At 36.7% G+C, this 24,996-nt stretch overlaps 1 protein-coding gene and 1 pseudogene across 1 annotated transcript; both read left to right on the top strand.

The window, feature by feature from the left end:
* Positions 1–1,791: 1,791 nt before the first annotated feature.
* Positions 1,792–15,401, top strand: LOC115968723 (oligopeptide transporter 4-like). Its single transcript, XM_031088212.1, has 6 exons — positions 1,792–2,536; positions 4,228–4,325; positions 12,275–12,838; positions 13,241–13,493; positions 13,909–14,091; positions 14,575–15,401. The coding sequence occupies exons 1-6, from the start codon at positions 1,874–1,876 to the stop codon at positions 15,184–15,186; spliced, it is 2,373 nt and encodes a 790-aa protein (XP_030944072.1). The 5' UTR covers positions 1,792–1,873; the 3' UTR covers positions 15,187–15,401.
* A 42-nt stretch (positions 15,402–15,443) lies between these two features.
* Positions 15,444–17,032, top strand: LOC115966632 (annotated as a pseudogene).
* Positions 17,033–24,996: the final 7,964 nt, after the last annotated feature.

Here is a 24,996-nt window from a genome sequence, read left to right as displayed (position 1 = left end):
GAAAATGTTCAGAGGAAAATATTTTTAGGATAATTCATATTTTTAGTTTTTTGCTTGCAACCTAAAAATACACCTTGAAAAATATTTTCACTTGTTTGGCTCTACAAAAAAAGGAGTTATTATATGAATTTAGTCTCTAATATGGGAAGCTCCACAACCAATCTTTACGATTTTTAAACTATTAATAATTTTTTAGACTATTATACAATTGTATTGTATATAATGTGGCATTTGTGTGTGTATATATATATATATATATATATATATATAAAATAATCATCTTATTTTTTACTTACTTACCACCATCCACAAATTCCTGGCTTCGTCATTATTGACACCCTTAGAAAAAAAAATCTTAGAGTTCAATGGAGGTCAATATTGGGGTGGTGGTAGTAATAAAACACAAATTGGTTAGGGGTGGTGGTGGTTGCAAAACAAAGGTTGGAGAGAGAGAGAGAGAGAGAGAGAGAGAGAGAGAGAGAGATTTTAAGTTACACCAAACACTTGAAATTGAAGAAAATATTTTACATTGAAACAAGAGTATTTTAACACATTTGGAGAGAGAGAGAGAGAGAGAGAGAGAGAACACTTACAATTAAGCACAGAGAGAGCAGGAGCCACCAAAAAGAGGTTCGAACCACCGTGTCAACCTAATGAACGACCCACCCCAGAGCCAATCGAACCACTGTGAGCAACCCACTCTAAGTTGATTTGACCACCGTGTGAACGACCCACTCCTAGATCTAACCACTGTGGGCGACCCACGCCTAGATCAAGCCGTCACTCTTAGATTGACCCATCGTGTCCATGTTGCCACTACTGCCGCCACCACCAAGTCACCCATGAACTAATCTCTCTCTCCCTCTCTCTCTCTCTCTCTCATGTGATTTTGATTCTTTTGTTTTGATTTTTGTTTCTTTTTATGTTTATATATTGAGATTTTCTATAATAATATTTGTTTGGATCTTGGGAAAATGTGTGAAATCTGATAAAAATGTGTTTCTAGAGCGTTTTCAAGAACACAATTAAACACTAGAAAATATTTTCCAAAACATTTTTTGGAATGCAAGCAAATATTTGAAAATGTTTTCATTTCTGAAAAATATTTTCACCCTGAAAATATTTTACATATTGCCAAACGCAGTCTAAATTGAGGTTGAGAGAGATATTTTAAGTCAAGCCAAACACTTGAATTTGAAGAAAATATTTTACATTGAAACAAGAGTAGCCTAACACTTTTGGACTTTCCATTTTAACCCTTTACATTTCAATTTTTTTTTTACTATTCAAATTTGATTAGGCTTTTATACAGACTCTACTATCTTTTTTCGTTAGTAATCTAATTGTCCATAACATGTTTTTCTACTTATAATAATATTATACTTATATTCCACGACATTTTAAAACTAATTTTTCATAAAAAATATATAATGGATACTAAATGATTAGATTACTAGTGAAAATAGACTACATTCCAAATTTTAAGGATCAAAAGTACACTTTTTTTTACTAAGTACAATTGCTAGGCATGTTCAAATTATTCTATGACCACAAGCTCTCACACACCCTTTATCGCAACTGTCTTATGTGATAGATTATGATTAGTAATTTGTTATTTTCACATTAACTTATAATTTTTTCTTCATCACTTACAATCAACCATATAGTACAATATTATACAAACAAAAATGCGAGGATCACAACTTCTATCAAAACTTGCTTATATGATAAATGGTGAGTTTTGGATTAAAAGTGGTAGGCCAATATATGGTCGTAGCTTTACTTCGCAGTGGGCGGTACTCCTATACTTATTCTCACATCCCCACCAACGAAGTCTCTCTCTCTCTCATCAACAAAAAACGCACTGAAGTCTATGGTCAACAGCACTCTCATCCTTCCATCCTCATGCAATAAAAGACCAAACCTCCTTCCTATAGTTCCCACCAAAAAAGAAACCAAAATCCAACTTGCAGCACCAGCAGCCGCCATGGATACACTAAACATACAGACACCATACCCCAACACCAACTCCAACTCCACCAAACCCACAGATCCAGAAAAAGACATCTCCACCATCGACGAAGATGAGGAGCTCTGTCCCATTGAAGAAGTCAGGCTAACAGTGGCCAACACAGACGACCCTACTCTCCCCATATGGACTTTCAGGATGTGGTTCTTGGGTCTAATCTCATGTGCTCTTCTTTCCTTCCTCAACCAGTTCTTTTCCTACCGTACGGAGCCTCTTATCATTACCCAAATCACTGTTCAAGTCGCCACCCTCCCTATAGGTCGCTTCATGGCTTCTGTTCTTCCCAAGACCAAGTTTCAGATACCTGGGTTTGGATCCAGGAGCTTCTCGTTGAACCCTGGTCCGTTTAACATGAAGGAGCACGTACTCATTTCCATCTTTGCTAATGCTGGGAGTGCATTCGGATCTGGCTCAGCATATGCTGTTGGTATTGTCACCATTATCAAAGCCTTCTACCACAGGAATATCTCGTTTTTTGCTGCTTGGCTTCTTATTATCACTACTCAGGTAATTTCTATTATAGTATTAACTGTCTGTGAATATGAATCCCTTTTCTTAAAAATGTGTTTCTACTGGCTGTAACAGTTTTTGTTGTACACTTTTCGAGATTTATTTGGATTATTGTTATCACTACATGTATATGAAAAGAATCTCTTTTTTTGATCTAGTAGTGTCAGAATCTTGAGGACAACTCCGTGTTTTAGGGGACACTTTTCTTGCTGATTTGGAAATTGAATTGAAGCAAGAAAAAAAAATCGGTAGGTGGAAAGTAAACGCTAATAATAGTACAAGCTAGCTAGGCAACACCTTTTGTTTTTGGTATCCCGTCCCATCATTCTGCAATTTGCAATACTGACGTCCGTGGTTACATTTCAATATCATATTAGTTTGCTATTGGGAGAACAGGATTTGGATCCGGTGCAAAATAGCTCGGGATCTGCACCGGATGCAATTACACCCCCACCACTCACATTAATTTTTATCATTTTCATTTTTTAACTTTAACTTTTTAATTTTTTTATTCTCATATTTTGAACATGTTTGAAAGGGTGATTTATCTGAATATGTATTTAGAGATAACGGGCACGGTGGACAGATTAAATTTTTTTTATTTGTTTACTCTTAAAAAAAAAAAATTAAGAACATCCTTAACCAAAATTATGAACACCCTCAACCAAAAAGGGATTCCGGGCCTAAATAAAAACTCTTGATTTCCCATACAAAATAATAAAAATATAAACCTATAATCCAAACAAAGCACATATAGATCAGTAATGGAGGTGAGGAGATGTTGTGCTGGGTAGAGGCGGCTTGAGAGAGGAGCATGGAGGTTCTATTAAGGATGAACGATGCTTGTTGAAAGAAGCATGGTGGGAGTGTAAAACGATGCTTGAGGACGAAAAAAAACCTGTGACTAAGAAAGAAAAGAAGAAAGAAAAGAGGAAAGTACATCTGAAGAAAAATCTAGAAGAGATAGGATAGAGATAAGATGTAAAGCACGTGTGAAGGAGAGAAAAAGATTAAAAGCAAAAAATAAAATGACACAAAAGTCAAAATAAGACCTGACGGAGAAAACAAAGGAAAATGGAAAAAAAGTTATTAAAAATTAAAAGGTTGGGCTTTGGTTTATGGTTTGGGTTATGGTATGGGTATAATTTAAGGCTTGGGTTTATCACTTGATTAGCCCACTCAATTTTTAATTACATTATACATATTAATAATATGCATAACAAATTATAGAAGACAATTAATAAACAAATTACACAACTAAATTATGTTAGGCTAAACAATAATGAAATAATACATTATAAAAGACAAACAAATTAAATTATGTTAGGCTAAATAATAATTAATAATTTTATAATTAATGAAACAACAATATAACAAATTATAGTTTATAAAAGACAAACAAATTAATGAAACAACTAAAAACAATAATTAATAATTTTATTAATATTTCAAATGAACTTATAGTTTATCGTTTATTCTTTTACTAGAATTATGGACAAATATTTGATAAGAAAATCATGTAGAAGACAATTGTAAATTTTATGTATTTGCATGTTTTTTTTTTATTGTTGTTGTTGTCAATATACAAAATTTTATTTTTATTAGATTGTATAATTTATGCTTATTGAGAAATACCATGAAAAAAATTCTTGGAGTCACCACTAACAATGGATTGCATTAATTTGCAGGTATTAGGATATGGTTGGGCTGGACTATTACGAAAGTACGTGGTAGAGCCGGCACATATGTGGTGGCCAGCTACTCTTGTTCAAGTTTCACTTTTCCGGTACGTTCTCTTATTCATCCTCAACTGTCCTTTTGTTATTGGTTTTTTGTTTTTATTTTTTTGGCCTAATAAAGATACTTTATTCAAAAGCAGACAAACCTTTCCCATGATTTTATTTATAATTTAGTTGCATATGCATTATTGGGCATGAATTTTCCCTACATTTTTTTTTTTTTTTTTTTAATATTGCTATTACCACAACAGAACCTAAAATTTGCCCACGAGTTGTAAGCAAGCGGTAGAGTAAACTTATTATTCATGACTTGTCACGTGGATAGAATAGAATTTTACTCTAGTCCAATTTAAGTATATATATGTGTGGAGACTTGAACTCCAGTTCTTTTCCTTTACACTCCACAAACATTTATACTTGTAGAGTGACCATTGCACTGACCGTTACATCTTCTTCTCTTCAAGATAAAGTCTTAGAATTCAAAATCTTGCCCCTGATAGCATGCTGTAATGAATACACATTAAGCCTACGTTTGTTTTGGTTGAAAAGGGTTTCAGGAAATCATTTTACACCCCTCTGTGTGTTTGGTAAGCTAAGAAAATTGGGTCAAACGGAAATCAGTTTTCGTGTTGACTGTAAAATAACCTTCTTTTGGCGTAAAACCATTTCAGGTTTCATTTTACCTTCAAATGATTTTCGCCCTAGGAAAATAGGGGAGAGAGAGAGAGAGAGAGAGCAAGGAGATCGCACAAGAAGCATCGGTCTTGTCACAGCTAGCACCGGCGAGATCGCGCCGCTTGAAGCACCGCCGAGATCGCATCCTAGCACCGGCAAGATCGCACCCATAGTCGCCGCTGGAAGCTCATTGGCATCACCACCCAAGCCCGATCGCCACCACCCAAGCCTGATCCACCCAAAACCGATCTCGTCCTCGACCCACCCAAGACTGAGCTCGTTCTCGACACACTAATCTTGTTCTTCCTCTTGCTCAACATCGCCGATTTGGCTGCCACCAACCACCAGTCCACTCCATTCCACCCCTAAACCTACCCGATCTGGCCGCTGTTGTCCACAAAACTCTGATCTCTCTCTGGCCGTCACCGATCTATCTCTCTTTCCTTCAATCTGTCACTCTTTCTCCCTCCAATCTCACTTTCTTCCTCTGCTCAATGTTTTTATTTTGATTTTGGGTTGTGTTAAGTATATTTTGAAATTTTCTGTAATAAAATTTGTTTGGATGCTGAGAAAATGGTTGAAAAAATGTGAAAAATTTGTAGGAAAATAGTATTTTTAGAATGTTACCAAACACCGAAAGTTGTTTTTCGGACTATTTTCCATTGCAGAACCAAAAACCCGAATTTCATTTTCTTTACGGGATTCACTTTCCCCTGCATTCCTTTTACACTCGGAATTCGATTTACATTGAACCAAACACAGTCTAAGAATATTCTAAAACAAGACCTACTTCTAATCCTATCTTTTTTTTTTGGTTAGAATGGTCCTCTCTTATTGATCATCAAGAGAATGAATCTTAATAATTGATTATGATTTTCAAAAATATCAGAGTTACGTAGCATTTATTAAAGGTCTGTTTAGATACCGCTTATTTATTAAAAACTAAAAATTAATTACTGAAAATATTATAGTAAAATAATTTTTAAAAATATAAATAGTTCTGAAAAACCTAAATTTACCTAGAAATATAAGTTTTGCTGAGATTTATAATCTATAAACAGTACCGTGAAGAAGGAAAAAAAAAAAAACGCAACTTATCTTGGGAATGGCTGAAGTATGCCGTGTCTGTGGATCCCACTTCAAACGTCAAACGCACACTGAATCGTGTAATCCAAATGCACGCTAGGTGGAAATTGTAGGTCTGTGTGAACTGACCTTTTTTTTCTGAGAAACATGAAACAAAATTTCAAAGTGTTGGAGTCCACAAAATATGAAAATACTTATCCGAAAGGACACAATTAAATATTAAATAAGAAATAAGCGGACAAGTCCGGCTGGTTCCAGTTTTACAAGAAAATGAATTCACCAAGCTGACTTTGGAAAGTAGTACCTTTACATCAACTGTCTTTTTGTTATTGAATTTTTATTATTATTTTTTTGGCCTAATAAAGATACTTTATTCAAAAGCAGACAAACCTTTCCCATGATTTTATTTATAATTTTGTTGCATATGCATTATTGGGTTTATTATATTAGCTTATCATGAATTTTCCCTTTCCTCTTCTCCAAAAAAAAAGTTTTCCCTTTACAGTTTTGAATATTGCTATTACCGCAACAGAAGTTGTAGGCGGTAGAGTAAACTCATCATTCATAATTATGTGGATAGATTGTAACAAAAATTGTGAATTTTATTGTGACACTAACAATATTGTTTCTTCTTTTAGTTTGTCTTCTTTTACTAACCAGGGGGGCAAGAAGACAAGATACGGTCTTAGAATTCAAAATCTTGCCCACAATAGCATGCCGTAATGAATGCACGTAAGAATATTTGAAAACGGGACCTACTTCTAATCCTCCCTTATCGATCATTAAGAATGAATCTTAATAATTGATTATCATTTTCGTGAATCGTATCGTGAATCGATTCTTAATTTTTTTGTATCGTGTATCGTATCGTATCGTTAGATACATAAATACTTAATAAAATTTATAATAAATTATAAATATACATATATAAATGGTATATTCATTATAAATTTTGAATATATTCAACTAATGACTAATATATTCGTCATTTATGTAATAATATTTAACAAGCTAATTAAATAAATTAAACTAGCATGTGTTCATAACATACATATTCAAATTACTTAAAGTCAAAAGTCGCAATATATTGCAAATGATCCAAAAATAATAATTTATTTTCATCATATTCATCAAATTGCCTAATCAACCCCATCTAAGTCAACGCTATCATCATGTTCATAATTTTGCAAATTTATTTCTTTATTAAAATTTTTTTCATCGCCATTCATCATTAACATTTACTATATTTTCTTGTTCTTTTTATTTTAATAATTTTATATATATATATATATATATTTTGGCATTCTAGTTTCTTGGACTTATAAGAATAACAATAAAAATAAAAATAAAAATAAAAATTTAATTCTTTTTAAAATATTAAAGTGAAAGGTAAGTGTCTACTGTGTAGTTTAATTATAGGAGAGGGGAAAAAAACTTTATGAATATGCTATTTTAGTAGGCTACATTAAGTAAACTAATAATAATTTTGTGTTCAAAACAAATCTAACAACTTGTTAGATTCAAATAAGAGTACAAATTTTAACAAAAAATCTCATTTTAAAGCATTTGTCTATATGTCGTACGATACATACGATTTTACAATACAATACGATTCATACGATACATGCACTGTATCGTACGATTTATGAACATTTACGATATGCCAATACGATACGTATCGTACGATACTGACAACTATGATTAGAGCTATGCAACATTTATTAGGGGTCTATAAATAAGACTTGTATCGTACCATGTGATATGTAATGCGTATCGTACAATACTGACAACTATGATTAGAGCTATGCAACATTTATTAGGGGTCTATTTGAGATTTGCTTAGCTAAAATAGTATAATAAGACCTATAAATAATATTAAAAAGTATAGTTTTTAATTTTTACCTCACACACCCTAAATAGTAGAAATTGGAGGTATGTGAGAACCGACTTAAACGTGAAACAAAATTTCAAAGTGTTGGGAGTCCACAAAATATGAAAATACTTATCCGAACAGGACAGAATTAAATACTCCTAAATAAGAAATAAGCGGACAAGTCCAGCTGGTTCCAGTTTAGAAGATTCAAATGAATCAACCAAGCTGACTTTGGAAAGTAGTACTTTACATCTAGGCGTATCTTGTGTTGAATATAACAAGATACAGTTATGGAAGTTTTTGGGCCACATATTTTTGGCCCAAAAATTTGATGAACTTTAACACTGTGTTTGGTTGGAGTGAAAATAAGGAGAATGGAAAAGGGAGGAAAGAAAATAGGATGGAAAACACCGTTTGGAAAAAGAAGGAAAATGCTGAGGATGGAAAACCCAGGAGAAAATTTTCTCTCCCGAGCCCACAATTTTCATCCTCCCAAATCGGGAGGAAAATTGTGGAGAGAAAAGTGCTGTCACAACACTTTTACAGAAATGCCCTCACAGCTACAAACACAATAATCTTTCTCTCAAATATCTCTAAACTCAAGTATAATCAGTTTTTTTTTTTTTTTTAATCAGTTAAGCATAATTAGATTATCAAAATACAAACTCAAAAATAAGATTTTAAAATTAATCAAATCATAACAATAAAAGCAAAAAAAAAAAAAAAAGACAAAAGACAGAAGACATCTAACCCATCTGGACTGCGTTGGGGACGAAGATGAGCGACGGCTCCGGCTGGGCCAACTGCTTTGGGACGAAGATGACCCATCTGGACTGTGTTGTGTTTGGAATCAAAAAAAAAAAAAAAAAAAAAAACAGAGAGAGCGAACTGGAGAAAAAAGAGAGAGAATGAGAGTGCTGGAACTTTCTTGAGATTTGAATGAGGGAGAAAAAGAAAAATAAAAAGAAGGGGGTGGGGATAGAGATAGGAATGTGCGTGGAGGAGATAGCGTAGAAAAAAAAAAAAACTTATGGATGAAATGAAAAGGGAGAAAAGAGAAATGATATAAATAATAAAAAATCTTATTTGAGAAATGTTACTACAATATTTTTACAATAAATTTTAAGTAATAGATTGTTATTAGTTAATATTGGCGAGTAAAAAAATAATTTCAGTGGTGTGTTCAAATTAGAACTAATAACAACTTTCCACATAAATTTTGTTGTGAAAGTATTACGAAAATATTATGGACGTAACACTTTTGAAAAATATAATTGTTGGTAAATTTTATATTATTTAATGAGTACAAATAAATCTATTTCTTACCTATTATGTAACAAGGGTATAATAGTCAATTTATATAAATTACATTTTCTATCCTCTCCTTTTTATCTCTAACCAAACAAAAGAATTTTCCATCCTCCCACTTGTTTACCCCTCCAACCAAACACACATGAGGGAAAACCAAATTTTTTCTAACCTCCCACTAATTTTCCATTCTCCCACTTTTCCACTCCTCCAACCAAATAGCCCATAAGAGAGAGAGAGAGAGAGAGAGAGAGAGAGAGAGAGAGTATATTGTCAGTTTCCAAGGGAGCTGCATGTGACTCATAAGTAGGGGTGTCAATGTTCAATCCAACCCGTGAACACGACATGAACCCGACATGGGTTTTTTTGGGTTAGGGTTGGGTCTTAATGGATTTAGGTCATAAACGGGTCAACCCAAAAGCGACACGATAATAAACGTGTCATAAGCAGGTCAACCCGCGTAACCTACAATAGACACGTTTGACACACCAATTTATTTGTGTCAACTCGAAATGACCCACTTAATACAATCCGTTTAACTCATATAACAAATAAATATTTATTTTATTTTATTTTAGATTTGTCAAATACCTTTTATATCTAACATATATTTTAAATTTAAAAAGAAAAGTGAGTAATTACAAAAATTTACAAGGAGTATAATTGGAAATTGAAACTTTCAAACCCTAGAACTACTAATACTTTTTTTTTTTTTTGGCATAGAACTTGCACAAATAAAATTGGATGATCTTGTGGAAGATGTTATGAATTTGGACATCAACAAAGAATCTACGAATGATAATTGTGGTCATAGTCAGGATTAGTCTACTGTTTGCTTAAATTATTTCAATATTGATACTTAGCATTTGGCGAGTTCCAAGGATATTATATTTTTGTTGAACTATGTTATTTTATTTTTGTTAAACTTTGTTATTTTGAATTTGGATTGAAGTGTATGCACTTCTTTTGGAGTGTAAAAAACTTATTTCTAAATGAATGTCATATTTTTGTTGAACTATGGCTGTGTTTGTTTCGGCTGAAAATGGATTCAGGAGAACAATTTATACCCTGCCGTGTGTTTGGTTGTGCATGGAAAATTTGGTCAAATGGAAAATCATTTCCGTTGATCGTAAAATAAACCCCTCAGACCTGAAAAATGATTTCAGGAGTTATTTTACCTTCAAAGCATTTCCGGAATTTTTGAGCTCCATACGGTCCGACTCGCCAAGCACTTCAGCTCTACCCTACACACCAACAAGAAGGAGACAGAGCTCCACCCCACACGCTGGCACCGGTTCAAGGTCTGCCCACACTCCGACGAGCAGCGCTGTGGTTTTCCCCTCTACGCCAGTGGGTTTTCTCCCTTTTCTTTTCGTCTCTCACTCAACCTCACCTCCGCCCATTTCGAGCTTTGCATGTACCCGATCCACCAAGGCAAAACCCACCCTCATGTCGGCGAAACCCATCTCACCTCCAACATCTTCGATCAGTCGCTCCCACGCTGCCGGCGAAACACTTCTCTCAAACCCACCCTCTACAATACCCGATCCACATCCCTTCAAACCCATCGCCCTTTTCTTCTCTTCTCTCACTCAAACTCACCTCCGAGATCATGCCGTCGAGATCGTACCCCAGCACCGTTGAGATTGCGCCGTCGAGATCATCGCCCATGACCCACCCATGATCAATCTCTCTCTTTCTCGATCTACCTGTCCCTTTCCCTCAATTTTTGATCACTCTTTCTTCCATCCTCTCTTAGTTTGACCGAATTGTGGAGTTTAATGAAGAGTGTTGTTTTGATTTTTGTTTTTTTAAGTTTATATATTGAAATTTTCTATTATAAAATTTGTTTGGTAGCTGAGAAAATATGAGAAACTAGTAGAAAAATGGCATTTTCAGAATGCAATCAAACACATGAAAACATTTTCTAGAACAATTTTCATAATGCAACCAAACACTTGAAAATATTTTCCTTTTCTGAAAATAATTTACACTTGAAAATATTTTACACTCGGAAAATATTTTACATTCAACCAAACGCAGCCTATATTATTTTGAATGTGGGTTGAAGACTTGAAGTGTATGCATTGCTTTTTGGGATGTAAAAAAAAATTATTTATAGATGAATGTTATATTTAATATTATGCAGGTTGAAATACGTTGTGTTACATTCGTGTCAACCCAATTCGACTCATTTATTAAGCGTGTCAAATGGGTTGGGTTGGATCAGGTCAACCCGCCTTATTAACAGGTCGGATTAAGGTTGAAAGATCATGATACAATTATTAAATGGGTCGAGTTAGGGTTGAGTCATTTAGTCGAATACTCCTACCTCGACACGACACGAACCCAATACGCTAACTCGAATTGACACCCCTACCCATAAGGATAAAACAATTATTGATTTACAATTTCAATATTCATAAATTCAATATAGTCGTCTCAAAATCGATCTAAAATTGCACCAACTTGTCCAAACTAAGTAAAATCTGATCCAAAAAGAGAGAGCAAGTGGGCATTTTAACAGTTCTAAATTAAATGGATCATGCGGAACGAACTGCGGCACCGTCAAAGTCGCAGTTGATCAATTAAAAAAGAGTAAAGGCTACTACATGGATACTGAGTGATATCTTTCTTTATGTGTCTCCTTATCATGCCTTGATGCTCTTAACCACACAATCAGGCCACCATGCATCATGCATGCATGTGAGACAGCCAATCCTCTTACCAGTTTTTAGTTTTTACACCAAGTCACCGACTGTAATAATATCAGTAATAAACCTGAATTTTTGTTCCATGACACGAATACAGCACAATCACTGTCACAAAAAGAGTAGTGTATCAATACTTCATTGATGTTTAGTAGAGTAGAATAACAAAGAATTTGCAAATTCAGGAAATTAAGAATGAACGTCACACGGAGGCAGTGTTGTTACAAGCTTCATGCCATTAAAACGAAAAGCGCCTCGTCTTGTTATAAACTGTTTATAATGATGCACCCAAAAAAAAAAAAAAAAAACCTTCATTGATATAAAATTGTGATTTATTATGCAGGGCTTTGCATGAAAATGAAAAGCGGCACATGTCACGAGCAAAGTTCTTCCTAATTGCACTAATTTGCAGTTTCTCATGGTATCTGGTCCCAGGGTACCTCTTCACAACACTCACAAGCATATCATGGGTCTGCTGGGTATTCTCCAAGTCAGTCACAGCCCAGCAGATAGGTTCAGGCATGAGAGGCCTTGGACTTGGAGCCCTAACACTTGACTGGTCTGCTGTGGCATCTTTCTTATCAAGCCCCCTCGTCAGCCCTTTCTTTTCTATTGTCAACGTTTTTGCTGGCTACTTTTTGATAGTCTATATTGCAATCCCAATAGGATACTGGGCGTTAGACTTGTACGGTGCAAGGAGATTTCCTATTTTTTCATCACACTTGTTTACAGCCCAAGGTCAAGTCTACAACATATCAGCTATTGTAAATGATAAGTTTGAGTTAAATCTATCCAATTATGAGGAGCAAGGACGGATTCATTTAAGCATGCTTTTTTCTCTCACTTATGGCTTTGGATTTGCCACAATTGCATCCACGCTCACACATGTGGCCCTATTCTACGGCAGGTATATTCCCAATTGATTCTCAGATGGTTTAATGTTCACAGTTCTTTGATTGTTTTCAAATATGGTAAGAATGCTATTTGTTTAAGTTAGCAAAGTAATTCTGTGAGAACATATTTACACAGCCAGAATCATTAATTTACCAAGACAGTCAAAAAGTATTTAGCGTGCCCTGGATTTTTTCCACATAACAAAAATGGCATAAGCTTTTGAATACAACATGGCTTTAGAATTTAAGACCAATAATTTCTTTTCAAAGTGAGACACAAAATGTTAAACAATACAAACCTCTTTTAAAGTAATCAATGAACAAAACTACCCTTCACTATTATCAAGTTCTTAAGGTTCTCATATTTTCTGAATTTATTTAGTAAAGTCAAGTTTCATCTACACTTATATGGGCAGGGAAATCTATGAGAGGTATCGTGCTTCTTATAAGGGCAAGGAGGATATCCATACCAAATTGATGAAGAGATACAAGGACATACCCTCCTGGTGGTTTTACATGTTGCTTGTTGTGACAATGGCAGTTTCCCTTGCACTCTGCATATTTTTAAATAATCAAGTTCAGATGCCATGGTGGGGACTTCTCTTTGCTGCAGCAATGGCCTTTACTTTTACTCTTCCAATCAGCATTATAACTGCCACAACAAACCAGGTTATTGAGAAAATACTTTTTCCAGCTTTTTTTTTTCTTGCAGCAACAGAAGTAAAATATTGAATTTATATACTAAAAATCATTACTAATGCCTGATCTCAATTAGTTGGCCCTGGTCATGCAAGCTGTGTCATATCAGACATACTTTTCCATATGTCCTATATAATTCAAGATACCATACCAAGTTTAATGACATTCTTCTATAATTTCGCGTAGCATCAAACAACTATCTATTTTAAATTAAACCATTCCCACTTGGATGGGGCTACTAGATCACATTTCCAGAATCTATAGCTTAAGGTTGTTTTATTTTAGATTTCTTTAACTCAGGCATTAAAATAAGAATTTAATTCAATTCCATGATCTACATATAATTTGTTATTATCTCATTAATTATATAATGTTCTAAATACAGACACCAGGGCTAAACATTATCACAGAGTATGCAATGGGTTTGATATACCCGGGAAGACCAATAGCCAATGTGTGCTTCAAAACCTTTGGTTATATGAGCATGTCTCAAGCTGTCTCCTTCCTCAGTGATTTCAAGCTAGGACATTACATGAAGATTCCCCCAAGATCAATGTTCCTAGTTCAGGTACAAATTTATTTTCTACTATCTATAAATCAAAATTTAAGGAAAATAAGTTAATACATCAGTTTACAATTATTCAGATATGAGATCTTTTTTATATCTGGAAAAAAAATTTAGTAATATGACTTCTATAACATATTTATTAATAGCCAAATTCAGGATCAGGAATCAAAGTCTATCAACCTTCAAGCTATGCCATTCTTTATCCCCTTTTTTTTGTTTGTTTTTTTTGGGGGGGGGGGGGGGGGGGGGGGAGGATAATGGCAAGTTGAATATTTGACACTACATCATTATAAACTTACTATTGAAAAGAAGCAAAGCCGACTAGATGTGTGTGATGAGTTTTCACAAAACTTCATTACATTAGAATCACAATTTAATGATCCTTAACCATCCAATGTCTATAAACTATTTTTGAACACTACCTGCCGCATAATTACTAACATTTTCTACTCTGCTGCTGCATTGGCCCATGTGTTTGTCTAGTTCATCGGAACAATTCTGGCTGGAACCATCAATCTTGCAGTGGCATGGTGGTTGTTGACCTCTATTACGAATATATGCCAGGATGAACTTCTTCCCACTGACAGTCCCTGGACATGCCCTGGAGATCGAGTCTTCTTTGATGCATCTGTTATTTGGGGTCTAGTAGGACCGAGACGTATCTTTGGACCTCTTGGAAACTATGAGGCAATGAATTGGTTCTTCCTTGGAGGTGCAATAGGGCCAGTGATTGTTTGGCTATTGCATAAATCATTCCCCAAGCACTCTTGGATTCCCCTGATCAACCTTCCAGTCCTGGGAGCAACAGCAATGATGCCGCCAGCAACACCAGTGAACTACAATGCATGGATTATTGTCGGAACAATTTTCAATTTTTTCATCTTTCGTTACCGAAAGCAATGGTGGCAGAGGTACAATTACATTCTTTCAGCAGCACTGGATGCTGGAGTGGCTTTCATGGGAGTGCTATTGTATTTTTCAGTGGGCATGGAAGGGAAAGGTTTGACTTGGTGGGGTACCGATGGTGAACATTGTCCATTAGCACAATGTCCAACAGCCAAGGGCATAGTGGTTGATGGTTGTCCATTGAACTGATGCCTGTATGCTTCAGTCATGATTTCACTTCTAATGTCAAACAACATAATGGTAGCAATTACTATGATGGTAGGATTTGAAATGGTAGGCATTTCATGCATTATATGGATTGTAGTATTTTATACAAATTATCCTTTACATTTGAGTATATATTGTTGCAAAGATCTTTCCATAACTCTATATAGGGAATCCAAATCATTAATATTACAATATTACTATGAGCAAAATAACTTAAATTTATTTTTAAAACGCACAAAATGGGGCAAACCCAAGTATGGGGATGGGTTGTGTTGAGCACACACCACATTACACAATTGTTTATGAGATGCTATCTCCATCCAGCTGGAGCAGTCATTTCCAGCTCAGGAAAACTTGATTAGTTGGGAAAGTTCATCCCTCATGTTTCCTTCGCTTTTTATGGATGGAATGTAATGCACAAATATTAGTATCATAACTGCCACAACGAACCAGGTTATTGGTTTAACTTTTGCTCATTTCACCTTATTGTGCAAAAAGCTCATTTCATCTCTCATTAATTACAATATCTTATCTTAACTAGTTGGTTATAGCCATATCAGTCAAAACTTTCCCATCCTACTAACCCGAAATATACAACACCAATACTATAGTCCAATATTATTTTAAATGTCTACAATCAACTGGTAATATGTAATCAAGCCAGCTCCCATTACATGGAGTGATTTGATCACATATTTGTGAATTTTGATTGATGCTAGTTATTATTTTAAGTTTGTCAGAGTACCTTAATAAGCATTTACATAGTTTTCCTTTTCACTATCAATGTAAAATATTTAATACTTCTCCACTACTATTATTATGATCTGTCTGTCAATGTAAGTTTTAAAGTCTATGGCTATATGAGCATGAATCAAGCTGTCTCTTTCCTCAATGACTTCAAGTTAGGACATTACATGAAGATTCCTCCAAGATCAATGTTCTTAGTACTGGTAAATACTTTTTCCCAAAAAAAAAACTTCTTTACTACTATCAATATGCAAGTGTTGGCAAATCACGCAATTCACCACTATAAATTTATAACTAAGAACATCAAAACTTTTAACAATAATACATTTGGACAATATAGAATTACGAGTTCATGTTATAAATAAGCAACAGTGTTATCTCAATCCATCATACGAGGATGAGTTTTCATGGAAATTTATGACCTTCAAGTAACACGTTACATGATCTTAATTTTCTGTATGTATATTAAAAAAGAAGAAGAAGCTAGTTTTATGTTTTAACATATTTTGTACAATTACTCAACTATTATCTACTCTGCTATATTTACATGTGTATGCATAGTTCATAGGAACAATTCTTGCTGGAACCATCAACATTGGAGTGGCATGGTGGTTGCCAAACTCAATTCAAAACATATGCCAACCAGAACTCCTTCCTGTCAACAGTCCTTGGACATGCCCTAGCGATCGAGTTTTCTTTGATGCATCTGTTATATGGGGTTTGGTGGGGCCTAAACGGATCTTTGGAAGTCTTGGAAGCTATGAGGCAATGAATTGGTTCTTCCTTGGAGGTGCAATATGACCAGTTATTGTTTGGCTATTGCATATAAGTCATTTCCAAAGCAAACTTGGATTCCACTCATTAACCTTCCAGTGCTCCTAGGAGCAACAGGAATGATGCCTCCAGCGACACCCTTGAACTATAATGTTTGGATTGCAGTTGGAACAATCTTTAATTATTTTGTATATCGGTATGTAAAGAGTGGTGGCAAAGGTACAGTTATGTTCTTTCAGGAGCATTGGATGCAGGGTTGGCTTTCATGGGAGTGCTACTGTATTTTTCAGTGAGCATTGTGATTTAGCATTTTGTCCAACAGCGAAGGGAATAGTTGTTGATGGTTGTCCAGTGAAGTAAGGTTTGTTTTCTTTTCTTTTCTTTTTTTGTCCTAAAACATATCACTTTGGGAACTACATGGAACACATAGCATTAGCAAGTTTTTATTGACAGTATGGTATTCACAAATAAACACACAAGTGGAGAAAATGTTTCATATGGTTTATATTAATATCTAAAAATTCAACTTCAATGGAAGTGCACATTTTCCTCATAAAGTCTTGAGTTTTTTTTTTTTTTTTTGAAATAATTTAGTCCATGAAGTTTCAAATAATTAATCATCCAAAGTTTTAAAAGAATGGATATTGATCCTCCATCCATTTTTGTTAGTTTTATTTATTTATTTATGGAGTATCTAATAGTGCAATGATTCTCCGCTAAAACAAATTTAGTGCAATGATGACTTTTTTAATGGTATAAGAGCATCTTCAGCAGCTTCTTCAAATTTTTTGTACTGTTTGAAGAATGAACAGTGATATTTAGTTTTTACCTATAAACTTTTCAACAGATTCTCTATCACATTTTTTTATCTCATTTAAATATTATTTCTTCATTCATTGTTTATTCTTTTTTTTTTAAACATCATTTATTCTTTTTTTAACAATTATATTTTTCAATGAAAAGTGTTATATTCACAACATTTTACGCAATAATTTCACAACAAAATTTATGTGGAAAGTTGTTATTAGTTCTAATTTGAACCCACTACTGAAATTATTTTTTTACTCGCCAATATTATATAATAACAATCTGTTACTTAAAATTTATTATAAAAATATTATGGTAGCATTTCTTAATTGCAATTTCTTATTTTTTATATTATTTTTCCCTTCACACCATCTGGACACGTTTCTTCTTTTTTTTTTTTTTCTCTTGGTTTTTTCTCCACCACCCACGTATCCCACTCCTTTCCTTTATCTACCTTCTTTTTCTTTCTCTTCTAGTTCATTCCGGATCATTTCTTCAGCTCTCTCTCTCTCTCTTTTTTTACTTTTTCTATTTCTACTTCACACACACACACACACACACACAGCCGACATGGCCTTCGTCTATCTTTTTTTTTTTTTTTTTTTTTTTTTTTTATCTTGTTCTGATTCACTTTGTTGTTACAATGGAGCTTAGATAGGCTTTCATGCCCTTGATCTGTTGTTTTTGTTTTGATTTTATATTTTTTGTTCTAATTAAATTTGTATTTTTCCCTGTTCTTGATCTGTTATTGTGTTTGTGTTTTGATTGTTTTACCGTTTGAGAGAGAGACAGATGAACAAGGAAGAGAGGAGGAAAGAGAAAGAATATTTTTTTATTCAACCGGGTATTTTTTTAAGATAAAATAATGGTTTGGAGTTGCTGCATTATTCTCTAAATTAAGAGAATTATTGTAGCAACTCCAAAAATTTTTTTGGAGAATTTGTGTGTTTACAGAGGCGGCTGGAACGTGAACAGTAACATTTGGTGGTCCAAAAATAGCTTTATATTGACTGTTGGAAATGCTCTAAGTTATAACAACTTAACACATATGCAACTAAGACCTGAGCCCATTTTTATTTGGATCTTTAACCAAACCAAAAGAAATCCTCTTCCCCAATTCAAACATTTGCACTACTTTGTAACCCTTAAAGTGACCTCTCATCTGTAACTTTTCCCTCCTTGATCTCAGTAAACTTCCTTTTTGATAATCTTCCTCTTTACATTGGCTGGGCTGAGTGGAGTCCTTAAAGTTGAATCTTTTTAAGAGTAGAGTAACTTAATTACTGAGCCATTGAGGAGTATTGTAATATTATTTGTATTGGATTTAGGTTAATTTAAATAAGTATTCTTATGTGTCCATATTTTTTTGGGCTATATTAATTGTTGATTAAAAGTCTATTTCATAATTCGTAGTCCATACTTTAAGTACACTGTAATCCATGTCTTAGTTCCTTGCACATTACAAAATTATGAATCTTGCTTGAGCGACATTTTTGAACTCAATAATATTTTATTTTAAAATACTCCTAATTGGAGATGAAAGTTATATTTTGTTGCTATATGTTAACTTTTTGGTGATGAAAAAAATTTCTTCACTAAAATTCGTTACTAAAAATTCATTTTGTAATATAGAGCACTCATGAGACTGATTAGGCACAAAGTTAAAATGTGTTGGCTTAAAAAAGCTCATGACTACACTCAAATTTTTATGTGTGAGCAATAAATTTTGTTTTTTTGACAATCACAGTTCAAGTCTGAGTCTATTATTGACTTTGGAATAGAGATTATTGTTTCACTAAGTGGAGTTCAATTCAAAGCACACTTTAATGAGACATAATGATCCATTTTTGTCTAATACACTTTATTATATTAATATTAAAATGAGTGGGAGATTGTTGGTGTAATTTTGTTATTAATTAATAAATAAATAGTTAATTTTCTTATTACTTTGATATTTATGTGGATTGAAATGGGTTGGTAAATGGGGAAAAAAGTGTAGAAGTTTAATTTCTTAATGAAAGTTAGTGACTTGCACTCTCCCAATTGATTCTGGAACTCCCATAAAGACAACAATGGCCATAGTATTTGTAGGGTCTTGTTTTTCAGTTCAAGCCCAAGATGTATGGCATCTTGGACCAGTGAACTCAGTACAATAAATTTGTAGAGAGTGGGTCGAAAAGCTAGGTTTTAGTACACGTATAACAGTTAATATGGTGTTTGTCACGATCAAGCTGAGATGAACTGAGTTTATCAAGGAAGATTGGTCCTCGGCACAATCCGAGGAGCCTTCTCCATTTCGCATTGAGTGGTAGCGATTTCGTAGTCCCCCATTTGCCTCCCTTTCCATCCTTTTTATACCCCCCTTTCCTCCTCTAACTTTTTAGGTTCATTGCGTTGCTCCTTGTCCCATCTGCCAATCTCTAAAGTTGTTGGGAGTGGTTGTAAAGGCAAAGATGCATGGCTATGTCAAGTACGGAGCACCGTAATTATGGCATCTTTCCCTTAGATATTTCCATTCTTCTCGTTGTCCTTTTCTGTCTTAGTACTTACCCTATTCCGTGGAATGACCTAGAGTGTCACTACCAGTAATAGGCTGCTCCCTTTGTCCTCGGCTACATCCATGGCCGAGGAGGGTTCTTCCCATGGTCGAGGAGGGGTTCTTCCTTGGAATGAGCCCTTGGCCCAATGTAGATATTGATATGGGCTTCTCGGTCTTTTACCCCCCCCACCCCCCCACAGTATTTATATGAATTCATGGGTAGTAATTTTCGTTAGTATTGAATAAGTGCCATAAGCCTATAAATTGATTGCAACATTCGTAAAATACAGAAATATATATATATAGAGAGAGAGAGAGAGAGAGAGAGAGAGAGAGAGAGAGAGAGAGAGAGAGAGAGACTCTCCCCTCCTCCCTCATTGTTGTTGTGGGGCCCAGCAATTCGTGGACCAGGCCCATTTGCCCTTAGAGAGTCCGAGGGCCCAATCCGAGGAGAACTGTGGCCCAAGCTCCATGACGCAGAGCACGACCAATTTTTGGGAGGCAGCCGAGGACAGTCTAGTCCTCGGCAGGCCCATGATCCGCCCAGAATAAAGGGATAAATTCGTAAGGAAATCCAAAATACCTTGGGGCGATTACCCTAAATACCCTTCTGGATAAGGCCCAATGCCTGACAGAACCGTACTCTACAGCTTTATCAAGTCATCCCCAACAATTCCGGGATTAGACTGATGGGACCAATGTCAGTATTTGTAAAGACTGACCCTACACGTGGACGAAGGACATCGAACGCACACTAGTATAAAAGGAGAAGTAAGTGAATCTAGCAGGGGGGGGGGAAAGGAGACTTCATGAAGAAGATCGCCGGAACGATCCATGCACAGAACAGAGAAAGTCCTCCGTTGGACAGCCGGAAAGGACCACAAGGGTCCTCGGATCAAGTCCGAGGAGCCCATTCTCAGAAGTGGCAGTATGGCGGGGCTTTAAACGTTTAGGCCCAGTCCATTTTCCACAGGGATCTTTCTGAAATCCAGACCGGACCATCCCCCCGTGACCAAGCCCAAGCTTTTCAAGCCCACTCTCTACAAATCGTATTGTGAGGGATCTCTCCCGCGTGAACCCAAAAATGTCACTGGGCCGCGCAGGAATCGTGTCCTTACAATTGGCGCCGTCTGTGGGGAGCATGCGCGCTTGGCGCAGGTGGCGGTGGAGTCAACTCTCTACTAAGCAAAAATTCACGGAGCTTCCTCCGTCTCCTTTGACGTGCAGCTGTTGTTCCGACATAAACTTCTGCTAGGGGCTACTCCTTGCAGCGCCCATGGCGTAGGCAGCCTTAGGGGCTCTTGGCCTCAAGCCGGCTCTCCCCGCTCTGATCTAGGGGCTTACATCCGAAAAACAAACAAATACCAAAAATAAATCTCGTAAGTTTTGGACAGAACCAAGGTCTTGCATGGTCCTCGGACTCAAACCTATGGGGAAACCAAGTACAAGAGATGAAAACCAAAAGTTTTGGACAGAACCAAGGCCTTGCATGGTCCACGGACTCAAGCCTGTGGGGAAACCAAACACAAAAAAATAAATCTCGTAAGTTTTGGACAGAACCAAGGTCTTGCATGGTCCTCGGACTCAAACCTATGGGGAAACCAAGTACAAGAGATGAAGACCAAAAGTTTTGGACAGAACCAAGGCCTTGCATGGTCCACGGACTCAAGCCTATGGGGAAACCAAACACAAAAAAAATAAATCTCGTAAGTTTTGGACAGAACCAAGGTCTTGCATGGTCCTCGGACTCAAACCTATGGGGAAACCAAGTACAAGAGATGAAAATCAAAAGTTTTGGACAGAACCAAGGCCTTGCATGGTCCACGGACTCAAGCCTATGGGGAAACCAAACACAAAAAAATAAATCTCGTAAGTTTTGGACAGAACCAAGGTCTTGCATGGTCCTCGGACTCAAACCTATGGGGAAACCAAGTACAAGAGATGAAGACCAAAAGTTTTGGACAGAACCAAGGCCTTGCATGGTCCACGGACTCAAGCCTGTGGGGAAACCAAACACAAAAAAATAAATCTCGTAAGTTTTGGACAGAACCAAGGTCTTGCATGGCCCTCAGACTCAAACCTATGGGGAAACCAAGTACAAGAGATGAAAACCAAAAGTTTTGGACAGAACCAAGCTTGCATGGTCCCCACGGACTCAAGCTATGGGAACCAAACACAAAAAATAAAATCTCGTAAATTTTGGACAGAACAAGGTCTGCATGGTCTCGGACTCAAACCTATGGGGAACAAGTAAGAGATGAAAACAACCGTTTGGACAGAACAGGCGTGCATGTCAGCGCTCAAGCCTATGGAAAACCAACACAAAAAATAATCTCGTAAGTTTGGGACAGAACCAAGGTCTTGCCATGGTCCTCTCGGCCAAATCATATGGGGAAACCAAGTACAAGAGATGAAGACCAAAAGTTTGGACAGAACCAAGGCGTGCATGGTCCACGGACTCAAGCCTGTGGGGAACACACAAAAATAAATCTCGTATTTTGCAGAACGAAGCTAGCCTCGGCCTAGACTCAAACCAATGGGAAAAACCAAGTACAAGAGATGAAACAAAGTTTGGAAGAAAGAGGCCTGCATGGTCACGGACTCAAGGCCTATGGGGAACCAAAACAAAAATAATCTCCGGTAAGTTTTGACAGAACCAAGGTCTGCGCCTCGACTCAAACTATGGGGAAACAAGTAAAAGAGAAAATCCAAATTGACAGACAAGGCCTTGCATGGTCCACGGACTCAAGTCTATGGGAACCAAAACACACAATAAATCTCGTAAGTTTTTGGACAGAACCAAGGTCTTGCATGGTCCTCGGACTCAAACCTATGGGGAAACCAAGTACAAGAGATGAAAACCAAAAGTTTTGGACAGAACCAAGGCCTTGCATGGTCCACGGACTCAAGTCTATGGGGAAACCAAACACAAAAAAATAAATCTCGTAAGTTTTGGACAGAACCAAGGTCTTGCATGGTCCTCGGACTCAAACCTATGGGGAAACCAAGTACAAGAGATGAAAACCAAAAGCTTTGGACAGAACCAAGGTCTTGCATGGTCCACGGACTCAAGCCTGTGGGGAAACCAAGCACAAGAAAAACAAATCTCACAAGCTTTGGACAGAACCAAGGTCTTGCATGGTCCTCGGACTCAAGCTGGGGGAAAACCCGAAGCCACAAAAAAAACAATCTCATAAGCCTGACCATCGAACTTGGACAGAACCAAGTTCTTGCATGTGGGTCCTCGGACTCCAAACCCTATGGGAAACCAAGCACACAGAGATCCAAATAGTTTTTGGACAGAACGACCCAAGTCTGCAGAGTCCACGGACTTCAAGGCCTAGCTGTGGGGAAACCAAATACAAAAAAACAAATCTCATAAGCTTTGGACAGAACCAAGGTCTTGCATGGTCCTCGGACTCAAACCTATGGGGAAACCAAGTACAAGAGATCAATATCCAAAGTTTTGGACAGAACCAAGGCCTTGCATGGTCCACGGACTCAAGCCTGTGGGGAAACCAAATACAAAAAACAAATCTCGTAAGTTTTGGACAGAACCAAGGTCTTGCATGGTCCTCGGACTCAAACCTATGGGGAAACCAAGTACAAGAGATCAATATCAAAAGTTTTGGACAGAACCAAGGCCTTGCATGGTCCACGGACTCAAGCCTGTGGGGAAACCAAATACAAAAAAACAAATCTCATAAGCTTTGGACAGAACCAAGGTCTTGCATGGTCCTCGGACTCAAACCTATGGGGAAACCAAACACAACAGATGAAACTCAAAAGCTTTGGACAGAACCAAGGTCTTGCATGGTCCACGGACTCAAGCCTGTGGGGAAACCAAGCACAAAAACAAATCTCACAAACTTTGGACAGAACCAAGGTCTTGCATGGTCCTCGGACTCAAACCTATGGGAAACCAAGTACAAGAGATGAAAATCAAAAGCTTTGGACAGAACCAAGGTCTTGCATGGTCCACGGACTCAAGCCTGTGGGGAAACCAAGCACAAAAACAAATCTCACAAACTTTGGACAGAACCAAGGTCTTGCATGGTCCTCGGACTCAAACCTATGGGGAAACCAAGTACAAGAGATGAAAATCAAAAGCTTTGGACAGAACCAAGGTCTTGCATGGTCCACGGACTCAAGCCTGTGGGGAAACCAAGCACAAAAATCAAAAGCTTTGGACAGAACCAAGGTCTTGCATGGTCCACGGACTCAAGCCTATGGGGAAACCAAGCACAAAAAACAAATCTCATAAGCTTTGGACAGAACCAAGGTCTTGCATGATCCTCGGACTCAAACCTATGGGGAAACCAAGCACAAGAGATCAATATCACAAGTTTTGGACAGAACCAAGGTCTTGCATGGTCCTCGGACTCAAACCTATGGGGAAACCAAGCACAAGAGATCAAAAGCTTTGGACAGAACCAAGGTCTTGCATGGTCCACGGACTCAAGCCTGTGGGGAAACCAAGCACAAAAAATAAATCTCATAAGCTTTGGACAGAACCAAGGTCTTGCATGGTCCTCGGAAACTCAAACCTTTGGATCTTGGGGGACTCAAACCTATGGGGAAACCAAGCACAAGAGATCAAAAGCTTTGGACAGAACCAAGGTCTTGCATGGTCCACGGACTCAAGCCTGTGGGGAAACCAAGCACAAAAAACAAATCTCATAAGCTTTGGACAGAACCAAGGTCTTGCATGGTCCTCGGACTCAAACCTATGGGGAAACCAAGCACAAGAGATGAAAATCAAAAGCTTTGGACAGAACCAAGGTCTTGCATGGTCCACGGACTCAAGCCTGTGGGGAAACCAAGCACAAAAAACAAATCTCATAAGCTTTGGACAGAACCAAGGTCTTGCATGGTCCTCGGACTCAAACCTATGGGGAAACCAAGCACAAGAGATCAAAAGCTTT

The sequence above is a fragment of the Quercus lobata genome, chromosome 11 (assembly GCF_001633185.2).
Source record: "Quercus lobata isolate SW786 chromosome 11, ValleyOak3.0 Primary Assembly, whole genome shotgun sequence".
Classification (NCBI taxonomy): domain Eukaryota; kingdom Viridiplantae; phylum Streptophyta; class Magnoliopsida; order Fagales; family Fagaceae; genus Quercus; species Quercus lobata.
This window is presented reverse-complemented; position numbering and strand designations above follow the sequence as displayed.